The sequence below is a fragment of the Amphibalanus amphitrite genome, unplaced genomic scaffold (genome assembly GCF_019059575.1).
Source record: "Amphibalanus amphitrite isolate SeventyFive unplaced genomic scaffold, NRLGWU_Aamphi_draft 000416F_arrow, whole genome shotgun sequence".
NCBI classification, from domain to species: Eukaryota; Metazoa; Arthropoda; class Thecostraca; order Balanomorpha; family Balanidae; genus Amphibalanus; species Amphibalanus amphitrite.
Window position 1 is genome coordinate 27,609 of NW_024881910.1, and position 12,048 is coordinate 39,656.

Sequence of the window (12,048 nt, forward strand, 5' to 3'; positions counted from 1 at the left end):
AAATCCGAGATAGCCATTTTGTAGAGCTGGGTGACATCTTCAAGTACTGTAAATTTTACATCGATCGGATAAAAGCTGTGCCTTTGAGAGAGCTTTGAACTTTTTTAGAGGTGGTGTCAGTTTTGGTGACCTTGTGACCTGACCTGACCTGACCCGAACCCCCCAAAAAAGGACATGATGTAAAAATGTTGAATAAACAGCTATACAAAGTTTCAGGGCGCTAACTCAAGTGGTTTCTGAGTTATCGCTGAAAAACCACAGGGGGGGGGGGCCAAAATGGCCCCCCCCCACCAGGGCGAAGGTTAATGTATGTATGCTCTTTTCAAAGTTATCTGCAAAAACAAAAATTGCAACATCACCTTCGTCACGAATAAAACAGGTCACAAAACACCTGGTTGAAAACTATCATTTTGTCATGAACCTTTATTGCCTATTTAATGGTCTGCACACATTCTACTGCCAATAACGTCCTCTTATTCTCACCAGGTGGTCATCGATCTCACAGTCTACTCACCATCTGGAGCGAGGAAGGCCTCGGGAAGCTCGTAGCCCCCATCCAGGGTAAAACTGAAACAAACAATAACAAGTGTTAATATTTACATGGCAATCAGGTGAGCTTTAGTTCCGATAAAAGATAAGATAAGATGATCTTATCTGTGGTAACTGATCATTTATCCTTCCTACCTACCTGGCAGCAAACCCGTTCGCAACTGTCTAAATCAATACCTGCCAACCACGCTAAGTTGTTTACCCTCCTGTGTCGATTATCTCTCTCCCTGAGCTCGCGGTCCGCATTCCCAATGGTGTTCCAATTTGGTCCGGATTTCCCCGCACACCCTGCCCCGTCCGCGGTCCGACCGGGCTGTTCCACCTGAGCACCCATCACCGGCAGTCTGCTGATCTGCGGGCGCCGCGTCTGTAAACACCGCCTCCGAGCACGCCCGACGAGCACGCCCCCACCTGCGGCTGTCGACACTCTTGGTGAGCTTGGCCACCCGCGAACTCTCGGAGATAAGCCGCGCCCGGTCCAGGATGTTGAGCACGCGCTGCCGCTGTGGCGGAGCGGAGGGGAGCGGAGCAGGAGGTCTGGTCACGGGAACGGCCGGCTCCGGCTCCTCAGAACACTGGGGGAGGGGTAAAGCACAGTTAATCACACAAGCACACGTACTTACTACACACAAGTACACTAGCACACTACAGCGAATATAGGTGCATGAGGAGGCAGAGGGAGAGAGAAAGAGAGAGAGCGACCCAAAGAGAGTGAGAGAGAAAAAAAACAAAAGAAAGAGAAAAAGAGAATGGGAGAGGAGAGAGAGAGAGGGAGAGGGAGAGAGAAAGAAAGGGAGGGAGAAAATGTGATGAGCGAGGGCACAGAAAGAGCGAGAGAGTGAAAGAGAAGAGAGGAGACCGGAGAAAAGAGAGGAAAGAGAAAAGAAGATAGACGAGAGTGTTCGTTTGCACAAAATTGACACAGAAAGTGAGAATAGTATGAAGTTGACGCTGCGGTAAATGTCTATGCAGCCATGCAATAGGCCCTGATTTTCATTAATTAAAGGCGCCCCGATAGCTTGCTACACCAGTCATGCATTACATAACACAGTAAGCAAAAACTTCTTGCTGAAGTAAGCATTTATAGCTTGGGCCTTGGGGAAGGACGTTTCTTTTCAGAACAACTTGCTAACATACTTTGATCACTTCAATGCTATTTAGGAGATCAAACGATCGGTACGGATCAAACTTCGTTTGATCGCGTGGACTATGGATAGCAGGCAAACATTGGAACTTTGTAGAGCCGATAGATTTATGGTATTTTTTTTGCGCAAAGTTACGGCTGGTAAAGACACTCGACTAAAATGTAGTTACCAGACAAATACACCCACCCGCCTCCTCCGGGTGGACTCCTGACCTTGGGGTCGTCCTCGGGAGGTGGACTCCTGACCTTGGGGTCGTCCTCGGGTGAGTGCAGTCCGGCGTCCTGACCCGGTGATGACCCCGAGGCCGTCTCCTCAGCCTCAGTTCCGGTCGACTCGCGGTGTTCGGCCCCGGCCGGCTGACGGCCGTCCTCCTTCAGACCCAGGCGCTTCATCTCCCGCATCTGCTCCTGGCGAATCTGTCGGACCAACAGACAGTCAGACAAAGTTCCTGCGAATCTACCGGGCCGACAGACAGAGTCCCTGCGAATCTGCCGGACTGCAGACAGAGTCAGAGTCCTGGCGAAGCTGCTGGATAAACAGAGTAAGACAAGTCCTGGTGGCGAACATGCCGGGCCGACAAATGTAGAATCATCGAGGATGACGATCACCAGCGGACCAAAATTGGATTGTCACCGCGCCGAACACAACGCCGAGCCCGGGCCGACACACAGACGCACCACTGCACCGGACCGATACGCGGAGTGTCAGCACGAAGGACAAACAACAACGGACATGATTCTATGACAGCTGTGACACATGACATAATTATACGACCTGACCCAACTGGACCTGTCACATATCCGGACCTGACTCATACTCAGATAGATGCACTTACCACACCGTAACACTCTCCCAGAAGTTTCTGTTATCGATTTACGTGTCAGCCTCAGCGTGCTAAGGCTTTACGTTCCCGTGCCCATTTTCTGCGTCCGCTCCAATTGAGTTGCGAGACGACAAGCGTGAGTTCCGGCTGTCCAACGGAACAAAGCTGCGGCAAGACTTGACAAGAGAGAAATCGGTGGCTTCAGCAACTCCAGGCACGCAACAGAAGGGAACAAATACAACAAACTTTAACCGTTACACCCGACTGCTCAGCTAAAAAGCTCGGATTAGACGACATATTGTCGCAAAAGCGCTAGCTGAGCCATCAGTATGGACTCAGCATCTGCGAAATGAGGGGAGCCGGTACTGAAAACGGACATAACTATAGGTGGAGAGATAACCTCGACGAGCGGTTCCGTTTCACTAAGGCTTCGATATGATATTTATCTCCACGAAGCGGCAGCGCGTCTGGCTAGGCAGCCGAAATGTCTGAACTGATCAGCAGCCGGCTTAAAATGTCACTTGTAAATGACTTAGCTACGTTGAAATTTCAAAAGCGCTATCATTTTTATTTATCACAAGTGGAGGCATAAACACAAAAAGCAATGCATTTAAGATTCACGAGGGTTTCTACTTTCGTAGTTTGTGTTGTTACCTTGTTTTATAAGAATAAATTCGAATACCTAAATGTCTCGTTGATCTCGTAATTCAACGAGCTTGCCAAGTGCAGCGGGGACCTTTGTCGCAACGTTGCCTTTGTTGTTCAATCTGGGCGTGATGAAGGTCGCCTCACTGGTGCCAGACATGTCATGCCAGACCAGACGTTTCATGTCTGGCAGCAGTCAGGCGCCCTTCATCCAGCTGTCGCCCCCGACTGCAATGTAAGCATAACAATGCATGCACCGACGGAGAGTATCGCGTGTCGTCACCATTGATTTAAATGGGACGGGTTTGTGCTGTGAGCTTGTTGCTAGGGACTAGGGAAAACCTAAAACGTAGATAATGTTGAATTTAAATGTATTCAATGAAAAAAAAACTACGTGGCTGGCCCAGGGAAGTGTCAGCTCAAACCGCTAAATAAAGGTGGTCATAATGAACAGACGGGTCAATCACAGAGATCAGGCGTCCTACGCTCCTTCGTTGTCAGTCCCTGATCGCAGCGGGTCACTCCAAGCACCACAAAAGGTGACCCATTCGGTCAGTCTCAGCGCGTCAAAAGGAGCCCCTCCCACGCGGGCAGTCCCGTGGTCTTACAATTCAACTCAGTCCATTGCTGCAGAAGTTAACCCTCGCCGGACCTATTGGTTTTCTACATACGCGCCGGCCGAGGGGGGGGGGGGCGGGTACGACCCCCCCCCTCGCCGTTTCGCCCCTGGTGGAGCTAGCGCGTCGCGGAAAAAACGAGCGTGTGCGCCGTTACGAGACGCAGAGATTGGTACCCAATTTTAAGGTCCTAGGTCAACCGGTGACCTCTGAGGTCAGGTCAAGTGCCCCAAGGTACGGTTCAGTTTTTGGTGAATAACTTCGCAAAAAACGGTCGCAGCGCCGCGATTTTGGCAGCATCGTGTTCGCCTCGCTCAGGCGCGTCGAATGATATACTTTTTATTCGGGTCAGGTCAACTTGGGGTGTTGACCTCAGGTCAAGGTCAGGTCAGCACCCTAAGGTCACGAAGTTGGTCGAAAGGGGTCATGTCGCATATCATTCGATTCGGCAGGTCTTCCTGAGTCCATTGGTGGCTTCCCCGACTCGCTAGCTCAATTTGATCAAGAGTTATTGACGAAAAACTAATATGACCTTGATGACGTCATAAATGACGTCACGCAAGGTCAACATTGCAAAAGTGACGCATCTAACCTTGCAAGGAGTGCATCAAATCACGATTCTGTGTGCTTGAGATGGTGGGAGATCGTTCCCGGCGCCAGAATAGCAGTTTGAATTTGTCCCCATTGACTTATAATGGTGAGGTCACGAAAATGACCTGACCTCATATGACCTTTAGGAAAAATCCGAGATATACAAGTTGTGAGACTCATAATGGATACTAGATCCTGCAAGTTTCATTTCCCTGTGACATCTCCTCTGGCAGTGAGGGCGTTGCGAAGTTGCGACATCTGAAGACCGTGCAGAGGTTCACTTATGACGTCATAGGTCAGTGACCTGACCTGACCCAAAAATGCGGTTGGTGTCAAAAGATGCGGCTTGGATCAAAGGTCAGGTATGCCAAGTTTCAGCTCTCTATCGCCAGCGTGTTCGGAGCTATCGCGAAAAAACCCTATGGGGGGGGGCGGCACCCGCCCCCCCCCCCCTCGGCCGGCGAGGGTTAATTATCATATTTCGAAGTGGAAGTAACCACCACTACATTGTTCTAACTGGGCGCACATCCAACTCGCTCTCGCTCTACCGAACGCACCTGCCCACCCGCTGGAACTTGGGCGGACGCAAACAAACAGTTCAAACAATCCCGACTGACAGCGCATAACTCGGCGGCCCAAGTTACGCGCACTATCACGGGGCTCCGCGCCCTGGGTATGGCGGAGAGCCTCTGATTGCGAGCTGGGCCACTTGGCGCTTTATTTGCGCGGGGCGCACCGGCGGCCGTTTGCCGTACCGCGGGCCGCCGTTTGTCGTACCGCGGGCCGCCGTTTGTCGTACCGCGGGCCGGCGTTTATCGTACCGCGGGCCGCTGTTTATCGTACCGCAGGTCGCCGTTTGCCGTACCGCGTGCCCGCCGTTTGTCGTACCGCGGGCCGCCGTTTGTCGTACCGCGGGCCGCCGTTTGTCGTATACCGCGGGCCGCCGTTTGTCGTACCGCGGGCCGCCGTTCGCCGTACCGCGGGCGGCGTCCCCAGTCGTCAGTCGCCCCCGGAGATCAGCGGCTCTCCGCTGACTGCGCCGCTGACCCGGCGGGCTCGTTTCATGCATTGGAATGGCGCAGCTGGGGACAGCGGCCGGTCCAAATCACCGCCGGCGGAGACTGACTGGTGATGGCACCGGCGCGGCGGCAGCACTGCAGTGACCAGCGGCACCACCCAGAAGCACCACTCAAAGGCAGGCGCGGATACAAGGGGGGGCATGGGGGCCATGCCCCCCCTTGGCCGATTTTTTTTCAAAAATAAAATAAAAAGTTAAAAAGCTGAAAAGGGGGCCTCCTGAAAATAAAGTGGCTATTCATGTTGAGATGCTGCCTGAACAGCTAGATAAGCTCAATAGACGCAGTTTTTTTTTTGGGGGGGGGGGGGGCAACAAGTGGGAAGATGGGGCCTCCAACAGGTGGGATTATGGGGGCCTCCTGGTTTCTAATGGCCCCTCCCTTGGAGATTTTCTGGATCCGCCCCTGCTCAAAGGCACCACCGAGTGACACCGGCAGCCAAAACTGAGGACGCTCGTTTCAATAGAAATACATTACAAATTATACCCGCTTGTGCAAGCTTTCAATCGATTAATTGAAATGGCCCAAAAATGAAGTCAAAGCTTTTACGTTCTCCAGAACCCAAAGTAATGATCCCGTAAGGCATAAATATAACTAAACAAATAACTTTAAACTTGAAAGCATATCGTTAAAAACCGTTGCCAAAGCACACACTCGAGCGTACTTCAGCTTGTCAAAACAGTGGGGTAATCTGGGCCCACAAGTACACCCCCTGGAGACTTCACCACCATCAACCAACCAGACTATTCATTTTGACGCAAATCGGTGGCCATTTTTCTGCCTCAGCCTCGCTGTTTTTTGTTTTCAATCGGCACCTGTCTTTCCGCAGCAGAGACCAAATGGGCATCGAGCTGAGTGCGTTCGGCTGGGGAGAGCCGCCCCGCGCCCGGACAACAGCTACTTATCGTAACACGGAATCTCAGCCACAGGCGCAACACAAAAACACGCCTGTTTCTGGACGCGTTGGCATATCAGAGAGAGGGGTTTCCCGATGCAACCAACGCCAACGGTTCCCCTTGGGTATATTGTCTGTGTGCTTGCTTTGTGGAGCGTGGTGAGGCGTCAGACTGTTAAGCATTGCGATCCGACGAACCCGAGTAAAGTCCGGCAGAGCCAGTAGCGGCGGAACACCTTCAATTAAGGGGACGGGGGCACTGTCGACTTTTGGTCCCATTCTTTCCCAACGCCCATAGGGCTAATGTTAAAATGCCGAAATCAAAGGGAGGCACGGTGCCCAGGTGCCCTTCCCGTTCCACCGCCTATGGGCAGACTGTAGCATGGATCGACAGACATAAGGCACGGGTCATCGTGACGCATCCTTGGTACTGGATGGCGGACCGGGTGATAAATTATCCCGCGCCCCGTTGGACTGTTCCCGGACCCTACCAGTCGTTGGAGGGGAGGTGGGTTCGGCCGCCCTTCCCCTAAGATCTCGGGAAGTTCCTAATCAATTTAAGCGCCACACATGCACTATCAGGGTGGGTTGAAAATCTTACTTCAAGGTCAGTGCTGATGTCACAGGTACGGAGACGCGGAGACAAAGACGATGCCACAGTTGTTACTATCATCCAACAGTTAACTAGATCTAAGACGATCTTTGATCAGACCGACCTGCTTGCTGAACCGCCGCGGGACGACGGCCCATAAGTGCTTCGAGGAGCGCGCAGGATCCCCGAGACCTGGGAAATGGTGCCACCACCGGCTGGCCGACGTCGAAGCCAGGCTAACATCCGGGAAGAGCCTGGAGTGCATGGCCAGCGAGCACGAGAGGCAAAGAAGGAAATGGCCGGGCGCATTCAGGCTCGTCATTGCCGGCGGAATGATGGTAGAGACGGTAAAATGGACCAACAAGACTTTGGCAGAGGAGCATAGGCGTGTGAAAACCACCTATGTACTTCGGTGACAGCAACACGAAGATGCAGCATAAGCTGCAAGACGTAACAGTCACAAAAATATGGGCGTTCCTGTGCTCTTGCCTCTTGCGTGGATTTTACAGCCGACTGATGGTTCGGGAACTGTTCTCGAAAGGAACTGAATCTGACATCTTCAGTGCAACTATGGTGGCAACGAGCTTCTGTACTATTCTGAGGTTCGTCACGGTCGATGATCGAACGACCCGGGATGACCGAAGAGCTGCAGACAAGTGCTGCCCGGTGCGGAACCAGCTGGACGAATTCAATTCAATCACGAGCTGCACTGCCACTTTCAACCGTCGGAATCCATGGCGCTCAACGAGCGCCTCGTCCGATTCAGGGGTCGATGTGGTTTCCGCATGTTCACGAAAAACAAGCCAGGTTAGCACGGCGTTCTCCGTACTTCGGCGGACTCGTCACTGCGCTACATGTTGAAGGTGTTCCCTACAATGGGCGGCCAGCAGCAGCTCTCGACTTAGCGCCGCCGAACGCCCACTTTGAGTCCGTGCCGAATGCCGATACTGGTGTTCTATGTGGTATAAGAGCTAAAAGGAAGCGAAAGGAACCTCACGATGGACCGCTTTTTCACGTCCATGTGAAGGCAAAACAGTCTCTACATGGATGCATGTAACGTCAACCTTTTTCTGAGGCATTCATGTGGCCGCTCCCGTACGGGATCAACATGCTCCGCGGAAGACCCAACCTCAAAAGGTCAGAACGTGCACAATCACATCATCGGCGACGTAATTCAGACCGGTCTTATCGTACTGAGAGCGTCGCCCAGGGGCGCCCAAGAGACTGCGTGGACTGAATGAGAGCAATGCTACGCTTGTCTTTCCAGCTGATGGAAGGGTATGTAGGGGAAGGTGGGGTAAGACGGCCCAGCGGGGCAAGACGGACCACCAGCCCTCCCGGCTGAACCGCTGCTGGTATCTACTGCTTTATGCACTCACTATGTTTGTTTTCCTTCGTAACAATGGCCACCTTGAGCTCATGCTGCTAGGACGCATAGCTTTTGAGTTATTGAGAAAAATGTTGTTTTTCGTCAAACCGATCTAATATAAGAGGTCTACGGGTGATTCAATTACGGCGCCTTTCTTGCATGATTAGTTTCTATTTTGCACTTTACTGTGAAGAACAAAGTTATAAACATAGTTATAATCACACTTTAGGAAAGGCAAGGTTTTGCAATGCTGGGCTATTTGACATATACGTTATGATAATGACAGAATTTAGATTTGGGGCAAGACGGACCACTGTGATCCATCTTACCCTGTGGTGGTCCATTGTACCCTGCATATGGAAAGTTTTTTTTCCAAAACATTGACACAAGTTTAAGTAAGCTAATTTTTCAGGAAGGAGTCTTTGTTGGATGTGAGCCATGCATGAAAGTGCTCAGTTAGCATGCATTCATGCCAAACGACAATCAACACACATGTTCCCAGCTTTTAGCTGCACTTCCATCACACATGAGTAAAGAATAAAGGCTCATTTTGTTATTTTACCAATCTGGTTACTTTTTCTTACAAGAGTACAGAGCAGAAGTGTAACACACATGAACGGATAGCAGGCACTGCTGGGTGGTCCGTCTTACCCCACGTTTTTTCTTGTCTGAGTTTTTGACATGTCCCTCTTTAAGAGCATCCACCACCTAGATGTCTTTAATTTGAAATTTAGTCTTTACACATATCAACAGAGGAAGGATTGAGCATTCCGAAGACTATAAATAATATGAATTACGAGAGCAGTGTAGCAAGATATGCGGCCTCAAACCTTAGCTGGTCCGTCTTACCCCACCTTCCCCTACGGTCTTGGATGGAAGAAGCCATCCTTGTATGGGAGAATGCTCCCTGTCGCGTTGGTCTGGAAGAAGTGCTGGACTCCGAAGGAAGATGAATATCGCGACGCACCTGACTCCCTGAGGTCGGGACCCTGCAGCTTCTGGGCGAATGCCAACCATGCTCAATCGTGCAAGCGAAATTGTAGCATGATAAGCTCCTCATTGCACATTATCCATAAGTAACAGCCCAGAACGATATCTGAGCTCTTCCTCAGACCACCCTGCGTCATTAAACGGAGTGGTTTGGTCCTTTTCAGCCCCAGCAGTGCTCGTAATGGCTTTAATGGCTTTAAGCGGCTCTCGAGATGCCGCTTAGCAGGCACGGTTCGCGTGACTGGTCATAAGGATGGGGAACCGGTCACGGAAACTCACACAAAAGAGCACAGCTGGCCATCCAGAGAGACCCAGCGCCACAATGTTCGCTGCTACGTATGTGAGCTTCTTACGATCATCGACCAACAGTGAAACAGTTCACTGTTCAGCGTGGATGCTCTGAGAACTTGCTGGGTGCAATCAGTTTGTCACAATTTGCGTCTTTTGTGGATACTGCCAGCTAATTTAGCTAGGTTCATAAAATGGCACATTCATTGTCATATAATGCAAATTTGTCTTGTGCCTTACCCGACAGGTGACATTTGCCTTTTTGTACGGGCCATTTATTTCTTAAAAAGGTTATTATGAATTGTTTTATGATCCTGTTGCCAATATGCTAGTTGGTAAGCATGGTAAACCTGACATTATAGAAGGTTTCGCAAACCAAAACGAAGTGCATTCAGCTGAATTGCGGAAATGGAAATATTTGTTTTTGAATTGTTGACACAGTTACATTGACTTTCATTTGAAAGCTGTAAACTTTAAAGCTTTACATATTTCTCACTGTCCGGAATCCCCGAATTAAGCCTGCAGGGCACATAGTTTGCTACTCTGATCGATGTGCTTGTTATGCCCAGTTTTGATTTGATTTGCGATATGGCCGAAAACAAGTCTGCAGTTAGGCGTCCAGATATCTGAGAAGCTCTAACTTAAACGACCAGCCGTGCTGGCACAACGCAAATCAGCGAAATTAGGTTACACAAAGTCGAACACGCTGCATTGGCTTACAAATATCTATCTTATACATATATTGAAAAAAATATGTCCAGGATATGTTTAGGAAAAACGGTTCATTAGGCGACAGTGCAATAAAGAAGCTAAAATGTGTTTGTGTCTTATGAGTAATAATCCACATGTGTCACATGTTTTTTATATATGTACACCGTTCGGCATTCATCCAACCATTCTACATTGTCACATTTGCCGCACGTATTTTACATTTACAATGTCGATTCGTGAGACGCCAGCTAGCATCACTAGCCTCCCCTTTCACCCCCTGTTCATCTGTTTCTCGGTGTGGCTGTCACCTATACCCTCAGGCCTCAGCAGTGTCAACTGTGCTGTGTCATACCAACATTGATAACCGATAAGCGGCGCGGTACGGTTCATAAAACCGGCCAGGCCCAACAAAAGCGGCCGGCCGCAGTCCCCCCCCCACACACACACACTCCCCCGAGTCTGGCAGTCCCCCACCCTGCACAGGCCGCCTCAATAGCCGGACGATAGAGCGATAATAGCCTACCCTGGCCGCCGACTGACACTAGTGCCGACTATGGCCGGCCAATGCAGGCCCGCGACTGTCCTATCCGGCTACCGCTGGCTCGGCCATTGCAGGTCCATCGACTGTCTTATCCAGCTACCGCTGGCTCGGCCACTGCAGGTCCACCGACTGTCCTATCCAGCTACCGCCGCCTGGCCAGGCCGCCACGCCCGTCCGGTCCACCGCCCAACACCCACCGCGCCGTGGAAAGGGAGGGGTGCACTCTGTCTATCTGTCTGTCTGTCTGCATGTATGTCTGACAGGTTGCTATATGGCTCACTGTTACTGGCTGTAGGCATGTGCTGACTATATGCTATCTGCCCGGCCTCACTCTATCACTTTTTGCGCTTTTCGAGGTGACTATGGTGTGTGTGTTTGCATGTGGTTTGTGGTCGTCATTAGTGGCGTCGATTTGGAAAAATTGTGATACCGATACGAAACCAAATATCAATAGGAGCCGTGGGCATATACCGAAGCCGAACCGACTTGGAAATATCAGGGAAATACCAACTTTTAACCAAATTCACAGCCTCTTTTACATTAGCTAGGATTCACAACGCCAACGAAATTCGAAATATGTTAGTCTTGAAATACCAAATACCAGGTTGGTATCGGTTTGGTATCGGTATACCAAAAAGTTGGTATCCGATTGACGTCTCTAGTCATCATATAAAATGAACGACCACTGAGTGCACTGAGTAGTATAAGTGAGTAGTTGGAGTGCATTAACATCTTGTACTTAAGTAAAATGCTACCCTACAAGCGTCAATGCCTGCGTCTTGACCTGTTTTAGTGAGCCGATATTGATTTATACAATGCATGTAAATACGCAATACGCATTGATTTGTTTTGATCGCAAATCATTTACTTGTAACCTTGAATGAGACACAATGTTTTTAAATACACCTCGAAATCCCAGATTTCCAACCGAAGCGTATGGTAGGCGGCTAGAGGCCCTTAGCGAGCTCATTACATAATTGAGGCTTAAGGTAGTGTAGGACTTGCGCTGCGAGTGCCTTTATGTAACTATATGACTACTAAGTGGTTCCTGCCGGACATAGTCACTTTTGCATCCCTACAAGAACATATCCGACGAACAGACAATCTCATAATCAATACAGTTTTGAAGATAATGCAATTATAATGGCAGGTTATCGAAGGACGACATATTTTGATTATTTTCTGGTGTCTTCTCTGCATCCTTGGTGATACCATC

The 12,048-nt window shown here is 50.2% G+C and overlaps 1 protein-coding gene across 1 annotated transcript in view; it reads right to left on the minus strand.

The window, feature by feature from the left end:
- Positions 1-12,048, minus strand: part of LOC122390965 (KH domain-containing, RNA-binding, signal transduction-associated protein 2-like) — a 43,934-nt gene that overhangs the window by 6,008 nt on the left and 25,878 nt on the right. The window contains exons 5-7 of the mRNA XM_043384439.1: positions 1,940-2,110; positions 961-1,124; positions 515-567 (exon numbers count right to left, since the gene is read on the minus strand). Of these exons, the coding sequence (XP_043240374.1) occupies positions 515-567; positions 961-1,124; positions 1,940-2,110 (388 nt within the window). The remainder of the gene's footprint in view (positions 1-514; positions 568-960; positions 1,125-1,939; positions 2,111-12,048) is intronic.